The sequence below is a fragment of the Tachysurus fulvidraco genome, chromosome 6 (genome assembly GCF_022655615.1).
Source record: "Tachysurus fulvidraco isolate hzauxx_2018 chromosome 6, HZAU_PFXX_2.0, whole genome shotgun sequence".
NCBI classification, from domain to species: domain Eukaryota; kingdom Metazoa; phylum Chordata; class Actinopteri; order Siluriformes; family Bagridae; genus Tachysurus; species Tachysurus fulvidraco.
In genome coordinates, this window is record NC_062523.1 from 4,903,860 (window position 1) to 4,928,335 (window position 24,476).

General features: G+C 42.0%; 1 protein-coding gene across 3 annotated transcripts in view; it reads right to left on the reverse strand.

The window, feature by feature from the left end:
* thsd7ba (thrombospondin, type I, domain containing 7Ba) overlaps positions 1 to 24,476 on the reverse strand; it is a 277,509-nt gene that overhangs the window by 18,416 nt on the left and 234,617 nt on the right. For all 3 annotated transcript variants that reach the window (XM_047815387.1, XM_047815386.1, XM_047815385.1), the window contains 5 exons: positions 22,244 to 22,359; positions 21,680 to 21,797; positions 7,537 to 7,682; positions 3,980 to 4,175; positions 1 to 112 (listed from right to left, as the gene is read on the reverse strand). The exon at positions 1 to 112 is cut by the window's left edge and continues 62 nt beyond it. In XM_047815387.1, coding sequence (XP_047671343.1) covers positions 1 to 112; positions 3,980 to 4,175; positions 7,537 to 7,682; positions 21,680 to 21,797; positions 22,244 to 22,359 — 688 coding nt within the window. The remainder of the gene's footprint in view (positions 113 to 3,979; positions 4,176 to 7,536; positions 7,683 to 21,679; positions 21,798 to 22,243; positions 22,360 to 24,476) is intronic.

The following is a 24,476-nucleotide window of genomic DNA, read 5'->3' on the forward strand; positions in this document are numbered from 1 at the left end:
ATGATGACGGCTCGTGAGCGTGCCTGATGACCTTCCACCTCGAAACTCCGCCCCTCTACGCAGGTCAGCTGACATGAGCTCCATGGCGACCAGTCTGTCAGGTGACAGTCGCCTGCAGCGGAAACATTCACACGTCATACAGGACATTTGATGGTATATCAACTGAATAAGGGCTGTTTTAAAAGTCTTGGCACCCTTCATAAAGATATACTGTAGCTTCTGGTAAACATTTTAATCATCAACATTATACTTCTGATTTACACCAGACTGCCTCTGACGATTTGGAGGAGTCTTAAAAAAAGTAAATCAATGTAAAACATGATGCTATGTTAACGGAAATCTCCGTCTTTGGACTGTTTAAAACATGTCCGCAAGTCCACAATCGCAAGATTCTGGAGATTCAGATGCATGAAGAAGTCCTTCTCTCTAAAAGTATCTCAGCACTGTTAATGTTACAGGACGAGCCTGAGTGCTGTGATTCACTCCAGGATCTTCACTTCGCTCAAGACTAGCGTTATCTAAACAAATAAATGGACTGCTTATGAAAAGTTATTTTAAGATTGAAAAAGATATAGTTGTGAAAGTTTGCAATCGATAGCTGGAACCAGGCGAAAGTAAACACAGCGTGTGCAAAATGAAATAAAATCAAATGTATCGCTTCATTCTTGATACGTATATTATGTATAATGTATTTAACGTAAAGAAATATCAATATAAAATAAGATTCTATCATAAATCTGTTCTCTAAACCTAATACGGTGAAATCCTTATAGCAAGAATAATCGATATATATATATATATATATATATATATATATATATATATATATATATATATATATATATTTTTTTTTTTAATCAGGAATAATATAGAAAAATAGAGCAAAAGTCATCTAGCATTGTTCAGGAAGTGTTCACGGTGTGTTAAATGATTGTGTTGTGCATATATTAATATAATGCTCATAGTATAATGCATCCCGCCTCCGCCTTGTGTGTGTGGAGTTTGCATGTTCTCCCCGTGCCTCGGGTTTTCCTCCGTGTACTCCGGTTTCCTCCCCCGGTCCAAAGACATGCATGGTAGGTTGATTGGCATCTCTGGAAAATTGTCTGTAGTGTGTGAGTGTGTGTGTGAATGAGAGTGTGTGTGCCCTTAGATGGGTTGGCACTCGTCCAGGGTGTATCCTGCCTCGATGCCCGATGACGCCTGAGATAGGCACAGGCTCCCCGTGACCCGAGGTAGTTCGGATAAGCGGTAGAAAATGAGTGATTGAGAGTGAGTATAATGCATTATAACATGGTATGACCTTTAAAGTGTAACCAATGCACCTCTGTGTCACACTGCACCTCGCACCCTCAGAGCTACCAGCACTGCCCCACTGGTCCCACCATCACTCAGGGTAATAGGTAAGTATACTACAAGACTCTTCTCTGTCATGGCACCGAGATGGTGGAATGGACATCCCCTAGGTATCTGGACTGCTGAGTTATCTTCAAACAACGGTTGAAAACCTTCTACTTCATGAAATACTTTAACTAGCTTTTTCTCCCCTGTGTTTCAGGCTCATGGTATCTTAAGTCTATAACTTAGTGAACCAGAGTTAATGTGTTCATTACATTTTGTACGTCGCTCTGGATAAGAGAGTCTGTTAAATGCTGTAAATGTAAATGTAAGTGTAATGACATTTATACATAAAAATAAAAGACCAGAAGATAAAAGATTGCACTAACAATATAACTAGAGAGGATGATGTAATAAGATGAATCTCTGGAGCACCCGAAAGTGTTCTTCCTGTTCTCTCAAACACTATTCCGGAGGTTAGGATGATGCAAGGGAAAAGAAATCTTCCAGCAGCTCAGCGGTGTTTATCTTTGGGATTAAAGCAGGGCTCATGAGTTATACTGCTTCAGGAGATCAACAAGGTACCCCAGAGCTAAGAGCATTCAGAACTTTAAACAGCATAAACATGCAGGGCTTTCTCACTGGCATGGAGGCTTCCTGCACATCTGATAGGGACTGGTGATGATGATTATGATGATGATGATGGTGTTCCAGTAAACCAGTGGAACAGAAAGTGACTTCAGTGACGTTTTCTCTCAGTATAAAGAAGCGTCTGATGTTGTGTCTGTGAGTCTGATGTAGAATAAATCAGGACTCTGTTGTTCTTTCAGTGGGTTTTAGACATGTGTTTGAATATATCACCTCAGGTATTGTAGAGAAAAACAGAAATAGTGATGAAACTCTACAAATTCTTAAAGTCCCGAGTGTCTACTTTCAGACGTGAGGAAGACGTTCAGTCATCAACATGGACACGAGACAAACAGGAGGAATGACATTATTTAGACTTTGGGAGAAAGAGTTAAAGCAGTGAGTCTGTACTTTGACTCTTTTCGAAGCCGGACTAAATAAAAAACAATGCTAAGATCAATGTTTTAGCAATGTTAGCATTTTCCTACTGTCTCGTTTAGGAAATATATAAATATCAACATTTAATAAAAAGAATTCTGAACTTTTCTACCACAACATTTATTTTTTATGGAAATGAGTTTATTTTTTCAAAAATGCTAAACTCTATCGTTGTAAATTATTAAGAAAGCTAAACATGGTTCATGCTAGCTAAGTGCAGTGTTTCCCCCCACAGTCACCGCAATCGTGTGCTCCAGCGCTGACCTTATCCGCCTGACAAGAGACTAGCGGTAATTATGGGCCTGTCTGATGATACGTTTAGGACTTCCTTTCGACATAGCTGAAGGTCATAAATCGACAAACTCCACCCCGGTAACCCTCAGTGAAGAGCAAATACAGAGTGACACTTTTGCAAGACGACTCATCCGGTCGGTTCTTTCCACCCGACAGCCAGGATGCTTATTAGCGCTCATCTGTGTGCTTATTATCCTCCATCTTCCTCAGGCTAGCGCTACACACTCTCACAAGGGAACCGCCTCACACTTTCACACTCTACTGACGAGGTAAAATAACGCAAATGTCACCTGTACTCAGTTGTAGCTGAGGGAATCTTAAACCCAAACCATGCTAACCTTGTTAAAACAGAGTGTTTGTGATGGCTTTATTATTTCTGGTGCTAGGAAAGCTACATTTCAGTACAAAACAAATCCTGACTGCTCTTCATAGTCATGTTAATTATAACCATTAACATGCAGATCTTTCAGGTTGGATTTTTATGTTAATCCTCATAAAAAGAGAAAGAAAGAACATTTATCACCTTGTGTAATTATTAATATAGAACAGCGATGTAAGCCTCTTTTTAAACATTATATGAGCAGCCGAGGCTTAGAGATGAAGAACATGGTGTTTCTCACAGTTTCACAACACTGAAGTTTGACCTTATCCAGCTGACAAGTAATTATGTGCTTCATGAGCCGATCTACACGTTTATTAGGACGTTCTCTTCTTATCCAAGACAGTCAGACAGGGTTTAAGTGTCAGTATACCTGGACAGGAAGTGTGTATATCTGGACAGGAAGACAGGGTTTAGCTAAAGTGTCAGAGTACCTGGACAGGAAGTGTGTATATCTGGACAGGAAGACAGGGTTTAGCTAAAGTGTCAGAGTACCTGGACAGGAAGTGTGTATATCTGGACAGGAAGACAGGGTTTAGCTAAAGTGTCAGAGTACCTGGACAGGAAGTGTGTATATCTGGACAGGAAGACAGGGTTTAGCTAAAGTGTCAGTATACCTGGACAGGAAGTGTGTATATCTGGACAGGAAGACAGGGTTTAGCTAAAGTGTCAGAGTACCTGGACAGGAAGTGTGTATATCTGGACAGGAAGACAGGGTTTAGCTAAAGTGTCAGTATACCTGGACAGGAAGTGTGTATACCTGGACAGGAAGACAGGGTTTAGCTAAAGTGTCAGAGTACCTGGACAGGAAGTGTGTATATCTGGACAGGAAGACAGGGTTTAGCTAAAGTGTCAGTATACCTGGACAGGAAGTGTGTATATCTGGACAGAAAGTCAGTATACCTGGACAGGGCACAAAGCACGGCTGCTGCAGTTCCTCCTTGTTCTCTGTCCTGAAGTGTTCGTCACATTTCTCGTCCTCCACTATGATAGCCGGCGCGTGGACATCGGGTCTCGGGCCGGCCGATTCGGGCCAATGACCCCAGTGTACAACACACGATAAGTTCCTGCGTCTCACACCGTCTCCACAGTCCGCACCCTGAGGACAGCATCACAACATGCTTTTAATTATAATAACAACAATAACAACATTTTACTTTAGATGTTCATCACCTGCTGCCCATTTGTTCTCCATCGAGTATCAGATGGAACTTGTTGATACTGTGGAATAAGACACGCCCCCAGGGGTGGAATATATATATATATATATATATATATATATATATATATATATATATATATATATATATATATATATATATATAATTTACTTTTATAAAAAGCATATAACTAGACAAGACTAGTGCAGAATGAGTCATAAAATACTTTGAGCTAGAAAGAATCTCTCCATTATTTTTTAGATATACCTGCATGCTGGTGTCCAATCGTGTGTTCAGGGATGTTGCAATGTTTAAGGACTGGTTTTCACTTCCAGGGAATAATTGAGTTTGCACCCAGGATCAATTCCACACTTTGCTTGTTGTTTCATCATAGTCATTATCACGAGACTGCTTTCACACAAATTATTTCCAAACCACACATCGATCACACAGCACAGCTCTGTTTAAAATGAGACACAGCCTTTATTCTTCTTATCGATGCTGCTTCAGTCTTATTACCTGCAAACAACCCGTTTAGACCTGGGAGGGTTCTAGATGTGCAGACGTGACTGCTTTGTTTACGTTCTCGCATTATAAGTGTGAGCTTGTGAGCTCATATCAGTGTTTATACTGTAGCATGAGGCTTTTTCTCAAAAATCATAGAGATAATACAGTAATGTGTGTGTGTGTAAGAATTGTTCATAAAATAATAATAATAATAATAATATTAATAATGAATAACTATTCATAATTAATTATTAAAAAATATTTATTGTTTCATAATTAGATTCCTAATTATAAAGAACAAAACTACAATTCAAGCTTATTAATAGTTATTAAATATAACATTTTTAGCACACATTTTGGGCCAATTTATTTATTTATTTATTTATTTATTTATTTATTTATTTATTTATTGCAAAAAAATATCAATATAATGTTAAATATCAAATAGATAAATAAGTAGATGAACAAAATAACAAACATGAGTGAAATAAATTAGAAAGAAATAAATGCAATATAAATAAAATAGGACAATTAATTATTTTATTTGATTATTATTATGTATTTATATCAAAACTTTATTTTTCAAATCTATAAACATTTTACCAAATTGTCCTATGATTATTCAAATAATCCCACAATGTTTAGGGTATTTATTATTTTTATGGACCCAAAATGAGCTGTTGACTGAGCTGTCATTAATGCAGAAGGTATATCTGTACGTATTAGTCATGGATTAACACGTGTCAGGAGAGACAGAGGTGCTCGTCCCTGCACAGTTTAATTAGCAAGTCAAATTAAACATCTAAATTATTCATAAGGTTTGGATCCGTCAGGTTCATACTAATGATGAGACGATAAACGAGCTAAAGGTTAGAGACGTGGCCCTAAGGGTCGCTTTAATTCCTCTCGGAACTATCTGTGTATATTTAATGTGCTGTAAATAACTAAAAAGGGTCCAGTAAAATCTCTAGACCTTTATGAATCCTCATGAACATTTCCGAGGCTTATGAATATACATGAATATGTAAATGAGAACCACCCCCAGAAGCTCCTGCCACCTCTAACATTTAGTCAGCTATTTAAATGATTATGTTTGGATTTGCATTGTCAATTTCCTTTTTCATTATTAAACAGCAGTCAGTTTGAATAGAACCTCACCGTCAAAAACCTCGTTATACTTCATTAATAACACGAGCTAAGGTAGAACTAATGATCTGCATATCGGACGTGATTTGTTTAAAGCGGAAACTCATCCTCGACTTAGCCAAGTTTTAGTCTGTTTATCACGGATGTGTCTGAGAGTATTTATATTAAAAGAAAACAAAATAAGAAAAATTGAGCTTTTTAAATTTATAGATAAGGGGGACACGGTGGCTTAGCGGTTAGCACGTTCGCCTCACACCTCTAGGGTTGGGGGTTCGATTCCCACCTCCGCCTTGTGTGTGTGGAGTTTGCATGTTCTCCCCGTGCCTCGGGGGTTTCCTCCGGGTACTCCGGTTTCCTCCACCGGTCCAAAGACATGCATGGTAGGTTGATTGGCATCTCTGGAAAATTGTCCGTAGTGTGTGTGTGTGTGTGTGTGTGAATGAGAGTGTGTGTGTGTGTGCCCTGTGATGGGTTGGCACTCTGTCCAGGGTGTATCCTGCCTCGATGCCCCGATGACGCCTGAGATAGGCACAGGCTCCCCGTGACCCGAGGTAGTTCGGATAAGCGGTAGAAAATGAATGAATGAACTTTATAGATAGGTTAAATAAATAAAAAGAAATCAAAGCTACAATTTCGAGCGATATTTTTCTTAGTTTTAGATACTTTCTTTGGATTCAAGGAAAATGTAGAGGTTAGAGACATTAGAGCTTAAATGTGTTACTTTAAAGTGTTTTTCATGTCTTATAAACACCTAACAAACTAATTTCATTGAAAAAGCAACATGATATTTCTAAAAACAATTTACCATCTTTATATAATTACCGTTTACAAATAAAAGCATGTTAACATCGGGATTATAAACCCAAACCGAACGGTGGTGCGTAATTAAGGAACTTAATCCTCATCAAAAATCCCAGGACACATAAATATTCATGACTATGCAAATGAGAGGAAAATAAATGCCTCCACGTATTCCTGCCGTGCCTGAAACATTTTTGACTTTTGACGTACATTTCAACGATAAAAACAAGACGAAGCTATTCGTCAAATGAGTGCGTGTGTTTTTTTGTCATAAAGTCAAGATCTGAAAGCAGAAAACTTAAAAGTGTGTGTTTTGCTTCTGTTCTCCACAAAAGTTTAAAAAGAGCTGCTTCAGTAATGACTCAGAGGACAAGGATGAAAAACCCCAGACGTTTAATTAGAATGAGAGGGAAAGAAAGGCGGCGAGTGGGAGATGGAAATTTGACGACGCTTGGGATAAAGGAGGACATTTTTATTTTTGGCTGAAGTGCTTGCTAAGCTCTGGATCTTATCTGAAGTTCGTTCACGTTTCAGTGTCACCAAAGGTCCGTATTCACCCAGGCGTGGGCTCGCACCTTTACAAAAATCAATTAAAGTCCTCCAATAGGGCGCCTACGGCTGGGTGGAGGGTAAAATAACCCCCCGGCTCGCATTGTGTCGGGGCAGAAAGGGTCAAGCACAGAGACAGAGAAAAAAAGAAAGGATTTTAATCGAGGTGTTACTGCAGATAGAGACGCACTCCTAATTAACCTGCTGATTAAAAAGAAAAACGAGTAACGCGTCTGTAGAGGCGTAAGAAAACCTGCTGAAGTGTTGAATTAACCCCCAGTGGAGATAGATATTTACCTCAACGTGGCAGGATGACCAGACCCCCAGCAGCCAGCTGTAGCACGGCCTTATGGGACAAGGTTTAGTCTGCGAGAGCTGCGACGGACACGGACGTCCTTCCTCGTGAGCGTTCTGGAGGACACGACGAGATCTGGACATCAGGCCTGCGCAGGAAAGACCAGATCATGTGTGTGAAAAGTTTTCATCCTAATAAATCCTGAGGTCATGTTACGAAGATGATGATTTCTCTATAAATTCAATTTCAATTTATTTTACTTTGTATAACGCTTTTAACAATTCGCATTGTCTCTAAGCGGCTTCACAGTATAGAAACAGAAGAGAAAAAAAATGAAATAAATAATAAGAAGTAAAAATAAGACAAAAATACAATTAAAGTTTAAAATTTAAAATATTATATATCTATCCTTATCACTAATGAGCGAGTTGGAGGTGACGGCGCCAAGGGAAAACTCCCTGAGAGGATAAGAGGAAGAAACCTTGAGAGGAACCAGGCTCAGAAGGGAACCTCATCCTCATTTGGGTGACACTCTACAGTAAATAGTGGAAATGTAAATAATGTCATTTCTACAACAGTTTAGAATCGTGCAGCCGAGAGCTCCCGAGGAACTAAACGGTATAAACACACGTCATAAAAACTGTTCCAGCACAGCAACATGAGTACAAAGGGGTTTCATTTATTAGTGAATATCTTTTGTGATACTTTTACCCATTTCTAATTCAATTCAATGCTCATTTTTAAATAAAAACAAAAAAAAACAAAAACAAAAAACAATCACAGCTTGCGATGTTACTAAAGAAACCAGCAAAGAAGAGGAAATCGGTCTGTTTGTCCTAAAGAAGTCACAAAACCTCCAGCTTCACCATTGTCACTGGACACTGGACAATGTCCTTCTGTAATTGTTAACTCTGCATTTTTTCAGAAAATGAATGAACTCCTAATGACCAATTAGAATCCAGAATTCAGGAGCGATGGGAAACGGTCTCTTGGGGCAAGTCGTGGCCTAATGGTTAGAGAGTCTGACTCGTAATCTTAAGGTTGTGGGTTCGAGTCTCGGCACGGCCACGACTGAGGTGCCCTTGAGCAAGGCACCGAACCCCCCAACTGCTCCCCGGGCGCCGCAGCATAAATGGCTGCCCACTGCTCTGTGTGTGTGTGTATGTGTGTGTGTGTGTGTGTGTTCACTGCTGTGTGTGTGCACTTTGGATGGGTCAAATGCAGAGAACGAATTCTGAGTATGGGTCACCGTACTTAGCCGTATGTCACATCACTTCACTTCACTGTAGTATCTAATCCTCAGAATGTAAAACATCTGATTTCAAGAACAGTCACTTATGCCCCTTTTCCACCGAGGCAGTTTGAGTGCTGGTTCGGAGCCTAATTTAGAACCAGTTCTTTCTGTTTCGACCGCCAAAGCACCAGCCCCGAACCAGTAAAAGTGGTTCTTAAGTAGCACCAAAACGTTGCTGGTCTAGACCGCTTGTGTCAGGAGCTGGGGGCGGGGCTACTGTTAGCGCATTTGATAATGTACCTTAAGTATACTAATGTTTAATACACTTTTACTTTACTGCGATATGATACATTATCAGCACACATGATAGAAGGTAGCTACATGCTAAGGCTAAATTTTTTTCTGTGTTAACGATAAAATAACGTTATGTACTTTATCGATTACAACCTCCGTTTATACAGATTACACGGAGCCGCACGTACACGTTTTATTCGCCGCGTTTGGATGACAGTGTAGGTTCACAAAGCCATGAGCATTAACAGTAAAGCAACATCTGCCATTGTTGTTGTGTTTGTGTTTGCCGCTGCTGCGCTAACGTTGCTGGGACACGTGACACATATACAGTGACGTCACACTCGGTGCTGTGACGGCTCTCTAGCCGGTGGAAAGGCAAACCGGTTCTTAGAAGGTTCACCAGTGGAACCAACTTTGAACCAGCACTAGCACTAGCTCTGAACCAGCACCCGGTTCTTTCTGGTGGAAAAGAGGCATAAGACAGGTTTCATGAATGTTCTGTAAACCTTTGAACATGGCGTTAGTGTTCTACACTGCTAGTACTAAGGATGAAGTTGATGATGATGACGATGACAGTATTGTTTTAAGAACAAACCTGATGATTATGTGTATGACCTTAGAGAAAGCTTCAGCCTGTTTAATGACATCATTTTGTAGAGGACTTTAAAAGTTTCAAACTGCCCCTTTAATCTCGCTTGTTTTGGACATAAGTCTGGATTATTTCACACTCGGAGATCACTCTGGTTTCTGGAGTGTGTAGGAGCTTCAAGAGGATCAATGGGGAGTGAATTAAGACTACCGTGGGGTTTAATTGAAGATCTGTGGAACAGAAGGCTGGAAAGTATGATTCACAGTTATTCACAATGCAAACAATGTCACTGTTCACTGGGACGAATCCATGAAGCCATAAAACACGGTGATAAACATCTGGAGATTCCACAGCGGGATCTTCTATTTTTTTCTTAGACGGATGATGGTTTAATTCTTTCAGGTATCCAGTGATACTATAGCTCAGTGGTCCCCAACCCCCGGGCCAAATGGTACCGGGCCGCACAAGAAACATTAAATTATTTCCATTTTATTTACTCTCGGGTTTGTGCGACTTTCCATGGACGAGAGGTTAATAACCGGGAGCTGAGAGACGTCACCTAAAGCCGCACCAATACCGCGCATACGCAAAATATCATGATATCGGGCCGGGTTTAGGTGACGTCTGGAGCTGAGCGGCTGCAAGGGGCAGTGGTGTTGTAGCTTTGGTGGAGAGAGAAGGTGTGTATCGCTCTTCTCTCTGTTCACCGGGACTTTGTCATGTTTAACAGTGCTTGGTGTACGTGTATATTGTGTTTGCTCAAATTTAACCCACAGATTAGCAAAAATGAGCACGAAACAGACGTCGTTAGAAAGTTAGAAACTCTGCCGGTGTTCTGGATTAAAGTCATGGCGGAATACCCTGAGATTGTCACCACAGCACTTACATCCCTATTGCCATTTCCGACATGCTATCTGTGTGAAGCGGGGTTTTCTGCAGTGACTAACGGCAACCAAAACAAAACAACGGAATAAACTGGACATAAGCGACACACTTCGGGTGTCATTGTCTCTTATTACCCCAGATGGAACCGTCTCGTTGCAAAGCAATAAGCTCAGGGTTCTCATTGATTTAGCGTTGTAGTGAGTTAAAAAGGCATGTTAAATACAATTAAATTAAAATCATTAATTTGAATTTAATTGTATAGACGCCAACCAATCCACCCCCCCACCCCCAGCGGGCCGCGGTAAAATGATCAAACATTGACCGATCCGCGGTGAAATAAAGGTTGGGGACCACTGCAATAGCTCGTGTCTAATCTCCACATGTCTGAGTGATGGTAAAAGCTACCAGTGGTGGAAATTTGGGCCAGCGATAATGACACACTCCGTAATATGGAACAAGGTGTCTGGGCTTCCTTTGCTTCATCCATCTGATGTTTTGGTTGCTCATTTCACTCCATCACCACCTCACAGGTTGTTGTTGTTTGATTTTAGTGATAAAATGCTTGTTTGCTCGACGTTGCCATCAGGATGACTAGGAGCTGACTAATATAGCAAGGTTTATTTCAGACTTGACACATCATCACACAGCTCTTTATCTCTCACATCTCTTTGCTTTCTTGCTTTGGTTTGTACTTTGTGCTTGTGTTGCCAGTTTTCCTGACTCGGCACAAATCCCTTTCTTGATAATGGGTTTTTCTCTGCTTGAGGAAACACAGAAGCATTAGCATGCGACTCAGCGAGTCCTCTGCATTATTAACACTGTGCCATAAATCATATTTGGGGATTACGTGTTAATGATCCTGGCCCCATCCTCCTCCTGCTCTCCTCCTCCTCCTCTTCTACCTCCTCCGGAATGAACGAATCATCAGTCATCGTAAATAAATATTTATTTTTACTAATAACACGGCCATTAGCGTAGTTGCTAATTCAGAGTCAGGGAGGACTGGTTTGGCTCAGGTTTCCACCTTTTCACTAAGAAGTGTTAATGTTTCACGCTGTATAACACACTCTAATTGGCGGAGCTGGAAGAGCAGGAGAGCATTTCCTCCCCACCGTCCAAGACTCTCAGCTTCAGCTGGTTACTGCACTAATTAGAAACATTCACTGACCATCATTAATCTTCAGCAGTCTGGAGACTCCTGGCTGAAAGGAACAGGCCACATCTTTATGAACAAATGGACAAGGTCTACCAGACAGGGACAAGCAAATCTATCTCCAGCATCTGTCCATCCGTCCGTCTGTCTGTCCATCCGTCTATCCATCCATCCCTCCTCTCTGTCTATCTGTCTGTGTATCAGTGATATTGTATCCTTTATCAAGCTGTCTTACTCCCTCCTGGTCCAGAAGGTCCAAAAGTCTCTCCATCACTTATTATCTCTCTTTGTCGGCTTCCCTCTACCTCTCTGACGATCTAACTGTCTATTTGTCTGTTTCTTTCTCTCCTTCTCCGTCTCTCTCTTTGTCTCCCCCTTTCATTGGCTACTTGCTTCTCTATCTTTCTATTTCAAACCTTGTATCACTCTCTCTCTCACTCTCTTTCTCACACTCTCTCTCTCTCTCTCTCTCTCCCTCTCTCCCCGCAGTTTAAGGAGACAGCAGAAACAGGAAGGTCTCCTCAGCTGTTTTTCTAAATTGGGTGGTTAATAAAAGGTGAGGTCTTTAAAACTTGCACTTTTCCCCCTGAGCTTTCATTATTCGTCTCGTTTGGCAGTTTTCCTCTGAGGTGCCATCTCTAAGTGGAATTACTTGCTCCCTCATAGTGTGTGTTCTGCTTCATAATAAAGGTCCTCTCAACCGCACCCTTGAGAATCCCAGTTTTTGCTGGATTCTTGTTAACGGGGTCAACTCTATGTTCCCTCACTGAGATGTGTTTGAGAAGACAGTCCTGTGGTCTCAGGTTCTTATCATCCTGTTCTTATGGAAATCAAATTTAAAAGTTTCTTGTATGATAACTGTTCTGTAAGGGTGTTTTTAAATGTCACCTTTATTGACCTCATGATCCTAACTACAACCATACAAACCCTCACACCAGGTCCCTTAATGTACCATACTGGGGGAACATGTAGTCCAGGGTCTTACAGACTGGAAAATATCTGGGTTTGAAAAAATCTGGGTACTGGGGTGCTGGGAAAACATGGTCTTGGAAATGTAGGATCTAAAAGAATAGAGATCATGAAGCATTTGGAGTGGAGAACCCATTAAAAGTAGGACCCTTAAAATTTAAACTCTATGGGGCATATATCACCATGGAAACCCAAGACCCTCTAGACAAAGAAAACCTGCATTTACAACACAAGGAACATAGGACTGTAGTAAAATACGACCTGTTGGAAATTTAAAACTGTGTCAATTTAGAACTCTGGGAAGATAGGACCGGAAACATATGACCTGGGAATATAGACCCTTACAAATATAGTAGAATTAAAATTATAGGACCCTTGAAAAGTGAAAAAAATAGTTGAGACTTCTGGTAACATTTACTCTGGAAAGACTCTTCTGAGCATTAGACCATGAAATGAAATATAAAACCCAGTAAAAAAAAAGAGAGAAACTTCAAATATAGAATAATGAACTCTGGAAACATTCATTCATTCATTCACACACACACACACACACACTCTCATTCACTCACACACTACGGATAATTTTTCCAGAGATGCCAATCAACCTACCATGCACGTTTTTGCACCGGGGGAGGAAACCGGAGTACCCGGAGGAAACCCCCGAGGTGTGGGGAGAACATGCAAACTCCACACACATATAGAAATATACAGCCCTGGTAATATAGGACTTTGGGAGTATTTAAGCATATAGGAATATAGAAATAGAAATATAAGACTATATAGGGAATATTCCACAATCCAAGATGGTGACACGTCAGTAGCACACAGCGGCCACTCCTGACACACTATTTTCATATGTTCATAAATACAACCACCAGATGTTAATACAGTACAGAAATCGTGCAACAACCAACCTGCACGATGATGTGTTGGACAGGCTTTCGTGACCTTGGCTTGCTGAGGAGACCATGCCTCCAGTCCTCGGTGTCGCCTGATACCGGGAGAGGGAAGTGGAAGTGCGGTAAGCGGGCGGGTGTCCGTGCTAGTCTTAAAAACAAACCCAAGCCAGCCGGCTCTCCCATTCTACTCCCAAATTCTACTCCCATTCTACTCCCAAATGTTTGCTCCATGGACAATATATTGGACTATATATAACTCGGGCATACTACATGATGAGAGTTTAAACACTGCTACGTTTTTGTTTTCACAGAGATGTGGCTCAGTGACAGAGCTCTGGACGCCGCCATTCAGCTAGATGTGATCAACCCTGGATTAGTACACAACATCAATGACCAGCTACATCAGCAAGTGCATTGATGACGTGACCGTCTTAAAGACCATCACCACACACTCCAACAGGAGCCGTGAATGAATGCTAAAGTGCGCGCGCTGCTGGAGTCTAGAGACTTAGCCTTCAGAGCAGAGTGGCCCTAGGATCAGGAAGGGCCAAACTGTTGCACTCGGTTTGAGGTGCAGAACATCATAGCAGCAAGAAAGACCATCTCTCCACCCAAGGACCAGGTACTCTGTCTATCCATGGCTCAGGTGAGGAGAACTCTATGCAGAGTTAACTAATGGAAGGCTGCTGGACCAGACAACATTCCCTGGCAAGGTGCTCAGGGAATGTGCAGAACAGCTAGCGGATGTCTTCACTGACATCTTCAACATTTACCTGATCATCGCTGTTGTTCCTACGTGCCTCAAGACAACCACCATTATCCCGTTCCAAACAAGTCTCCAGTGTCCTGCCTCAATGACTATTGTCCCATCGCACTCACACCCATTGTAATGAAGTCCTTCAAGAGGTTTGTCATAAGTCATAAGGCACATCAAGACCCAGTTACCAAGCTCAGTAGACCCCCTGCAGGTTGTGTATCATCCAAACCGCTCCATGGATGATGCAATTGCCACAACCCATTAATTCGTTTTCACACACTTTAACAATAAGTCAAGTCAAGTAGCTTTTATTGTCATTTCAAACATATATAGTTGTTGCAGTACAGAGTGAAATGAGACAACATTTCTTCAGGACCATGATGCTACATCAACATAAAGTTGACCCCGTTAACAAGAATCCAGCAAAAACTGTGATTCTCAAGGGTGCGGTTGAGAGGACCTTTATTATGAAGCAGAACACACACTATGAGGGAGCAAGTAAATCCACTTAGAGATGGCACCTAAGAGGAAAACTGCCAAACGAGACGAATAATGAAAGCTCAGGGGGAAAAGTGCAAGTTTTAGAGTCCTCACCTTTTATTAACCACCCAATTTCAATAGGAAATTCTAACCTCGCTCTACACGGAGAGAGGTTAGAAACTGCTGTGTGTTTGTTTTCACGGAGACGTGGCTCAGCGACAGAGTTCCGGACGCCGCCATTCAGCTGGACGGGCTAACTTCATTTAGAGCCGACAGAAATGCAGCTCTTTGCGGTAAGACTCGCGGTGGTGGTGTGTGTGTTTATATCAACACGGAATGGTGCAAGAACTCTGTGCTTGTTTCTACTTACTGCTCATCGTCAGTAGAGTTTGTGACTGTTAGATGCAGACCATTTTATTTACCACGGGAATTTACTACTGTTTACATTGTCGGAGTTTACATTCCCCCTAGCGCTAATGCTAAAGAGGCGCTAAGTGAGCTATACGGAGCTATTAGCGACCTACAGAATGTTCACCCCGACGGACTTTTTATCATCGCCGGAGATTTCAACCATGCAAATCTTAAGTCAGTGCTCCCTAAATTCCATCAGCATGTGGACTTTGCTACGAGAGGTGAAAACACGCTGGATCTTGTTTACACAAACATTCCCGGCGCGTACCGTGCGGAGCCCCGCCCCCACCTCGGCTACTCAGACCACATCACTGTTATGCTAATTCCAGCATACAGACCACTCGTCAGACGCTCAAAACCGGTTCTGAAGCAGGTGAAAACCTGGCCAGCAGGAGCCACTTCTGCTCTTCAGGACTGCTTTGAGTGCACTGACTGGAATATCTTCAGGGAGGCTGCAACCAACGGCGACTCCGTCAACTTGGAGGAGTACACGTCAGCAGTGACCAGTTACATCGGCAAGTGCATTGATGACGTGACCGTTTCCAAGACCATCACTACACGCCCCAACCAGAAGCCGTGGATGAATGCTAATGTGCGTGCTCTGCTGAGGTCTAGGGACCTAGCCTTCAGAACAGGGGACAGGGTGGCCCTAAGAACAGCAAGGGCCAAACTGTCCCGAGCCATCAGAGAGGCAAAGCGTGCACATGCCCAGACAATCCACAGCCACTTCCAGGACAGCGGAGACACCCGGCGCATGTGGCAGGGCATACAGGCGATCACAAACTACAAGACAGCTTCACCTGCTTGTGATAGCGACGCCTCCCTCCCAGACGCGTTGAACGAGTTCTACGCTCGGTTCGAGGTACAGAACAACGTTACGCCAAGGAAGACCATCCCTCGTCCCGACGACCAGGTACTCTGTCTATCCACGGCCGACGTGAGGAGATCTCTATGCAGAGTTAACCCACGGAAGGCTGCTGGACCAGACAACATTCCTGGCAGGGTGCTCAGAGAATGTGCGGAACAGCTAGCGGATGTCTTTACGGACATCTTCAACATTTCCCTGAGCAGCGCCGTTGTTCCTACGTGCCTCAAAACTACCACCATCGTTCCTGTCCCAAAGAAGTCTACAGTGTCTTGCCTCAATGACTATCGTCCCGTTGCACTCACACCCATAGTTATGAAGTGCTTCGAGAAGCTCGTCATGAGGCACATCAAGACCCAGCTACCACCCTCACTTGACCCCCTACAGTTCGCGTATCGTCCAAACCGCTCCACAGACGATGCCATTACCACAGCCCTCCACTTAGCCCTCACCCATCTGGACAATAAGGACACTTATGTACGAATGCTGTTCATAGACTTTAGTTCAGCATTCAATACAATCATCCCTCAGCACCTGATTGGGAAGCTGAGCCTGCTGGGACTAAACACCTCCCTCTGCAACTGGATCCTGGACTTCCTGACTGGGAGACCTCAGTCAGTCCGGATCGGGAACAGCATCTCCAGCACCACCACACTGAACACTGGAGCTCCTCAAGGCTGCGTGCTCAGTCCACTGCTGTTCACTCTGCTGACTCACGACTGTGCAGCAATGCACAGATCGAATCATATTATTAAGTTCGCCGATGACACGACCGTGGTGGGTCTCATCAACAAGAACGACGAGTCAGCATACAGGGAGGAGGTGCAACAACTAACTGCCTGGTGTAGAGCCAACAACCTTTCTCTGAATGTGGACAAAACTAAAGAGATGGTTGTGGACTTCAGGAGAGCACAGAGCGACCACTCTCCGCTGAACATCGACGGATCATCTGTAGAGATCGTCAAGAGCACCAAATTTCTGGGTGTTCACCTAGCGGAGAACCTCACCTGGTCACTCAACACCAGCGCCATCACCAAGAAAGCCCAGCAGCGTCTCTACTTCCTCCGAAGGCTGAGAAAGGCACATCTCCCTCCCCCAACCCTGACCATGTTCTACAGAGGGACCATTGAGAGCATCCTGAGCAGCTGCATCACTGTCTGGTTTGGGAACTGTACGATCTCGGATCGCAAAACCCTGCAGCGGATAGTGAGGACAGCGGAGAAGATCATTGGGGTCTCTCTTCCCTCTATCATGGACACTTACACCACACGCTGCGTCCGCAAAGGCAACAGCATTGTGGATGACCCCACACACCCCTCACACACACTCTTCACCCTCCTGCCGTCTGGAAAAAGGTACCGAAGCATTCGGGCCCTCACGACCAGACTGCGTAACAGTTTCTTCCCACAAGCCATCAGACTTCTCAATAACCGAACTGTACTATACTGAGCACAACATACACACACATGATCTGTATGGACTGCACAGACCCTCACAAAACACACACACTGTTTTGCACACTTTTCTGCTGTTTTTGCACATATTGGACAATATCTCAGTCATCTGCTGTTTTTTGCACAACTCCATATATAATCCAAAGGACCTGCTGCTAAGAACCTGCTGCTGTTCATTCTTTTACTGCACAAAATACTGTTTGAACATTCAGTATTTACACTGGTCGGTCGGCGCTGTTTCTGTTACTGTGTATTGTCTTTTGTGTATTGCATTTTTTGTACTTTTTGTATTGTCTTGTAACTTAATGTCTGCACTGTTTTTTGTCCTGCACTGTCTTTTGTCCTGCACTGTCTTGCTTGTCTTGTCCTGCACTGTTTGCACCAGGTTGCACAGTTGCACTTTATGTGGCTAAGACTACTTACATGTCCTTAGCCCTGTCTTTGTTTTATGTAGCACCTTGATCCTGGAGAAACGTTGTCTCATTTCACTGTGTACTGCAACAGCTATATATGGTTGAAATGACAATAAAAAGCTTCTTGACTTGACTCTTCTTGACTAGGAACAAAGACAGAGCTAGGGACTTAAGTAAGAAGTCCTAGTCACATAAAGTGCATCTGTGCAAGCTGGTGCTAACAGTGAGAGACAAAAGACAAAAAAAACAGTGCAGGAAAAAAAAATACAAGAAATTACACAAAAGACAATACCAGTGTAAATACTGTATGTTTTATATTGCATTTACAGAAATACTGGAATGAATACATTAGTATTATAGCAGCAGTTACTGTACATGAGTTATTGTAATGTATTGTGCAAAACAACAATCAATCTGAAATGTGAAAGACAGCATATGTAAAGAGGTGGTGCTGAACACATGGATGTTTATTGGAAGAGTGTGTATTTGTTGTAGGTCATTACAGTTCATACAGTTGATTGTGTGTGTGTGTGTATTGTGCTCATTACAGTTAAGTTCAGTTCTTGAGGAGTCTAAAGGCTTGTCGAAAGAGACACTTACATACGAATAATGTTCATTCACTATATAAGCGATTTTAAGTTTAGCATTCAACACAATCATCCCTTAGCACCTGATTGAGAAACTGAGCCTGCTGGGACTGAACAGCTCCATCTCCAGCTCCACCACACCCACTGCTGTTCACCTTGTTGACACATGCCTGTGTAGCAATGTACAGATGTACAGATTGTTGACTTGAGAAGAGAACAGAGAGACCACTCTCCACTGAATATCAACGGATCATCTGTAGAGATAATCAAGGGGAGCAAATTCGTTGGCATCTAGCGGAGAACCTCACCTGGTCAATCAACACCAGCTCCATCACCAAGAAAGCTCGGCAGTGTCTCTACTTCTTACAAAGGCTGAAAACACATTTCGCTCACCCCAAAGTGACCATGTACTACAGAGCGACCACTGAGAGAATTCTGAGCAGCAGCATCACTGTCTGGTTTGGGAACTGTACCATCTTGGATCACAAGACCCTGCAGCAGATGACAGTGAGGACAGCTGAGATCATTGGAGTCTCTCTTCCCTCTATCATGGACATTTACACCACATGCTGCATCCGCAAAGCCACCGGCATTGTGACGGCCCCACACACCGTATAGACTGCAATGTACAAATCTACACCAAATACACACTTTTCCAACATACAACCATGAACACATCACCTCCCATATCAAATTGTCTACTGCTGTTCAGTACACTGTTTTTGTGCCTTATATCTCATACTGTATAACTGCTGCTATTTTAAGTGTTCATTCCAGTATTTTTGCACGTGTGCTGCTTTTGTGTATTGTCTTTTAGTGTTTTCTATTGTTTGTTTGCACTGTCTTTTGTCTTGGTACCGCTTGTACCAGGTTGCACAGTTACACTAGGGGTGCTTTCACACCTGCCTTGTTTAGTTCGGTTGACTCGTACCAGAGTTCGATTGCTCATTTGGTGCGGTTCGTTTGGGCAGGTGAGAATGCAGCAATCGAACTCTGGTGCGCACCAAAAGCAGACCAAACAAGCGTACCGAGACCTCCTTGAAGAGGTGGTCTCGGTATGCTTTGAAACGAACTCTGGTACGGTTCGTTTGTGGTGAGAACACGATCCGAGATCGAATAGACCTGACTGCAAAAAGTATTGCGCATTTTGGACTAAACCAGCTGCCGTAGTGGGTCGTTGGCAATATTTTCGGAAGATGAGCATGTCACAGTTTCGCAAAAGTAATGCTCGCCGCCTCCTGAAGTGTCTTGCGATGCGTCTTCACCGTTTGCAGTGCATTAAAATGATATTTTCAAGCCGCATCCGCGCTTCATTCTGAAAATTAAGACTTTGCATAGAATACTGTATATAAGCGATGTAGTAGATTACAACCACGAACATAATTGCAGTGCGCAGTCGTCTCTCCATGGTGTACTGTATGCTGTATTTTCCTCTTTTTGTTTACTTCCGGAGTTTCGTTGAAATTTCCCGCAACTTTATTCTGACCAATCGAGAAGCAGTTTAGGAAATACGTTCAAAGACATGTGGCCAATGAGTGATGTGGATGTTATCACATGACTGCATTTTGGTTCCTTTCAACTGGTGCAGAACAGAACGATCAGTGTGGTGTGAAAAGGAACCAAAACTGCTAAAAAGCTACAATGCATCATTTTTTGCTTTTGGTCCGGACCAAATGAACCGAACTATAGATGTGAAAGCACCCTAGGACTAACTTACTTAAGTCCTTAGCTATGTGTTCTTCTATATTAGCTTTGTCCTTGTTCTATGCAGATCTATGGTCCTGGAGAAACACTGTCTCATTTCACTATGTACTGCTTCAGCTACATACAGTATAGTTGAAATTACAATAAAATCTTCTTGATTTGACTTGACTTGAAAGAAAGCATCATCATGCAAACATAGAACATCAAGAACATAGAACCCTGTTGATATAGGTTCCATAGAACATATGGAAATAAAGCCTGGAAACACAGAACTCTATGGAAATATAAATATAGGCCACATCAGACCCCAGATATATACTGTAGACTTTTACAAATATAGAACCCTCTAAAAATCAGACCATGGAAAAAAGAATAATAGAAATTGAGACCTCTGGAAGCACTTGCTCTCGAAAAATAGACCCTTCCGGACATAAAACAGAGGACTCTGGGTAAATATATGGCACTAGACTGGGATATATGTCACTAGACTGTTGGTACCTGGGATTAAAGGAAACTGGTAACATAGAGTTACAACAGACTCTGTGAATATACAGTAGAACAGATTGTAGGAAAAGGACCCTAAAAATACAAAACCCAGCAAAAACCGCAAATGTAGTTTAATGAGCCTTGGAAACATAGTACTACGGGAAATCTAAGGATATAGGGAATTTGAAATATAGAACTTGGGCAGTACTGGACCCAGGGAATGTTCACCATGCAAACATAGAAATCTGGCAACATAGGATCCTTAGAACATAGAACCTTGGGAAGGCTTGACTTGGAAACATTGGCCCTTGTGGACAATATCTTGCACTACATTGTTGGTACCTGGGATTACAGAGGAGTGGGAACGTAGAGCCTTAAAAACAATATACCCTTTAATCGTAGAAGCCTATGAAAAAGCATTAAAGGAAAAGAACAATGGGAACAGATGGACTTATGTAGGAAGTATGTAGGATAATGGAAATAACAGATATATTGGAAGATAGAAAATGTAGGAATATACTGTAGGGTCCTTAGTATAAAGCACCTTTTGAGTATAACAGACTAGAAAAAACCAACCCTAGGAACAGAGAACGCTGGACCCTGGAAACAGAACCTGAAAACTGAGAATATCGAACCCTATTTCTCACTTTGTCCTCTTTATTGTAACCGGTTTTAGACATAGATTCATTTCCAAATATGATTATTCCCATTGATTTTTAGAACAGGCTGTGAGGGATGTGGTAGCCTAGTGGTTAAGGTGTTGGTCTACCAATCAGAAGGTTGTGAGTTCGATTCCTACGTCCACCAAGCTGCCACTGCTGGGTCCCTGAGCAAGGACCTTAACCCTCAATTGCTCAGTTGTATTAAAAAAAAAAAGAGATAAAAAATGTGAGTTGCTCTGGATAAGGGCGTCTGCTGGAAATGTAAATTTATACTGGGCTATAAAAGGGTATTTAAATCCGTACCCTGGTTTCCACAGGAATGTGAGCACTCGGTCCACTGGGTCCATTCAGAAAGCATGCAGCTGATGGGACAATCCACACGGCAGGTTTCACTGAGCATCCACAGCTGAGGAAGACCCAACTAAAATTACAGTAATAACAGTAATCAGCTCCTAATCTCCTAATCTCATGTTCTTTACAGAAACACCCTTTAATTACATGTCTATGAGAGAGGAAGTACACATAAAATATGTAATATATCACACAAATGATAATTTGGTCAAAACCTAAAAGATCTGTGAAATAAAAGTGTTTAATAGAATTGCTAGGTTAGTGGGTTGCCAGATTAACCATTACTATACCAAACAGATATTATGATGAATTAATGGATGTTAATAGATCAATCAGACTCCTCTTTTATTTTTCTATTTTAATAGTATTCAGAAGGGGAATCTGCTCAATCTGGCAACCTTAGGCTGCATAAATAATGCTTCTGGTACTGGGAATAGAAAACTGCGTGTGTGTGTGTGTGTTGTTTGTGTGTGTGTGTGTGTGTGTGTGTGTGTGTGTGTATGTGTGTGTTTTCACCTCTTCACACACACTCAAATCCACTAGTTTGCCATCACTGCGAATACAGTCAAGCAGCCGAGTCCTGGCCCCTTCACCACACACAGCATGCTCACTCAGCATGCAGCTACTCCAACCTGGAACACACACAACACACACACACACAAATTTCCATCCATGTACATTTATGTAATAACCACGTAAAGATATGAGCACACACATAGAAAATTAAATATACACATAGAGTCTCTCTCTCTCTCCCTCTCTCTCTCTATCTATCTCTCTCTCTCTCTCTTTCACACACACACACACACACACACACACACACACACACACAGAAATACACATGTATGCAAATATAAATACACGTAAAATAGCAAGCAAACAAAACAAAGACACACAAACACACACACAGACAATTTGTATACACAGACAAACATACAAATATATACAGAAATGAATAGATGGGCATAGAGCCGGGCATATAGCCAGGCATAGAGGCACGCACAGACGCACACACATCAATATTAAAGTGATATAGTACATCTGTCTTTGTTCTGTGTCTGTTTAACATTCTTTAATTTTTGCTCTAGCTCTAGTCCCACGCTGCATTAGTCAGCGCTTTAAACAGTAAGATGTGAAGATTAAAAGGCCGGTCTGAGCTTTATGACATTAGAGCGTCACACGCCGTCTCTGTGACGCTCTAATGATCTGTGGAACTGCTGAGAGCATGGATATGATCTCAGCACTGCTGTAGGGGAATTATATTTATCGCTTATCCCCCGTTTACCCCCTAGCTGGAGGCGGACTTCCTGTACACGTGTATAGAGCTGCTGGGAAAGTCGTCAGGCTTACTGCAAACACACAGCACAGGAACTCACTACACATCACCACACATTTTTGAAGACTAACGCCTTTTTAGTCACAGTAGACAGTGGACTAAACATTTTTTGGATTACGACAAAATTTAGACCATTGCAGATCTTTAGCTATTTTAGATTAACCAGAGTAGATTCCTAGCTGTTTTAGGATCCAATGGATCACACCACAGTAGATTGCTATGTTAGGGTAGCAAATTGCTAACTATTTTAGAGCACAGTAAATTCTAAATTATTTAGAGGACAATACATTACTAATGTAATGAGTCTGTCTGTGTTTTGCTTTGTTTCTGTCTGCTGTCATTCCCTGCTGTTAATTGTTCATTCACTCATTTGTTACCATGGACATTAATTGCACTCATTCTCTTCCCCAGGTATTTTGTCTTAGTCTTTGATTGTCTCCGCCTTGTGATTGGTTCTTGTTCACTATATCTACTCTGTTTGTTCACTTCCTTGGTGTTAGTCGTTGTTGGTGTAGTATGTTGTCTGTTAACGTCTCTGTTCCTGTTCCGCTTAGTGTTCTGCCCTTTTTTTGCCTGCTTATCTTGTTGTTGTTTAGTAAAAGTTCAAACTGCATTTGGATCCTCACTCGCCTTTGTCTAACCGTGACAACTAGTCAGTTTACTACTGCTTTATTAGCCTTTGGTATATTTCTAGACATTTTAAGGGTAAAACAGATTACCACGCATTTGGAGTGGAGTAGATTACTAGCCACTGTGAGTCACGGCAAAGGAGATGATTTATTATTGCATGATTTACTAGGTTGATGGTATCCTAAGTCTGAAACCTAGTGAACCAGTGTATTCATCGACTTTTGTATGTCGCTCTGGATAAGGACGTCTGCCAAATGCCATGAAAGTAAATGTAGTAACTTTTAGGGAACAGATTACTAGCCACTTTTGGACATGGTGAATTACTAGGCGGAGGTGATAGCACAGGTATAAAAAAGTTATTGCACAGTTATAAGCACATGTATAAGCACGAGTCTAACAAATCTCTGACTGTTTAAAGAAAAGTTTATATGCTATTTTGGAACGAGTGCCTTGCTAGCAACGTTGGGTGCACATTAAATCACTAAAGGGTTTAGGACATTGTAGGGTACAGGGAAAGGGATTACTAACCAAATTAGAGCACATTAGATAACAAACCATTACAGATTACTAGCTTCTTTTGTTACAGCAGCTCAGTGAGGATGAAATGCTGTATGAGCACTAGAAATATAAGGGTTAGCAGTGGTTAGACCACTTCAGGTCTTGGTTTGCAGTGGATTATTAGCCAGTTTAGGGCAAAGTAGATCACTAGCTCGATTCTAGAACTCTAGTTTAATTTAAAGCTTTAGTAATAAAACAAGATCATTAGATATCTTAGAAAACAGT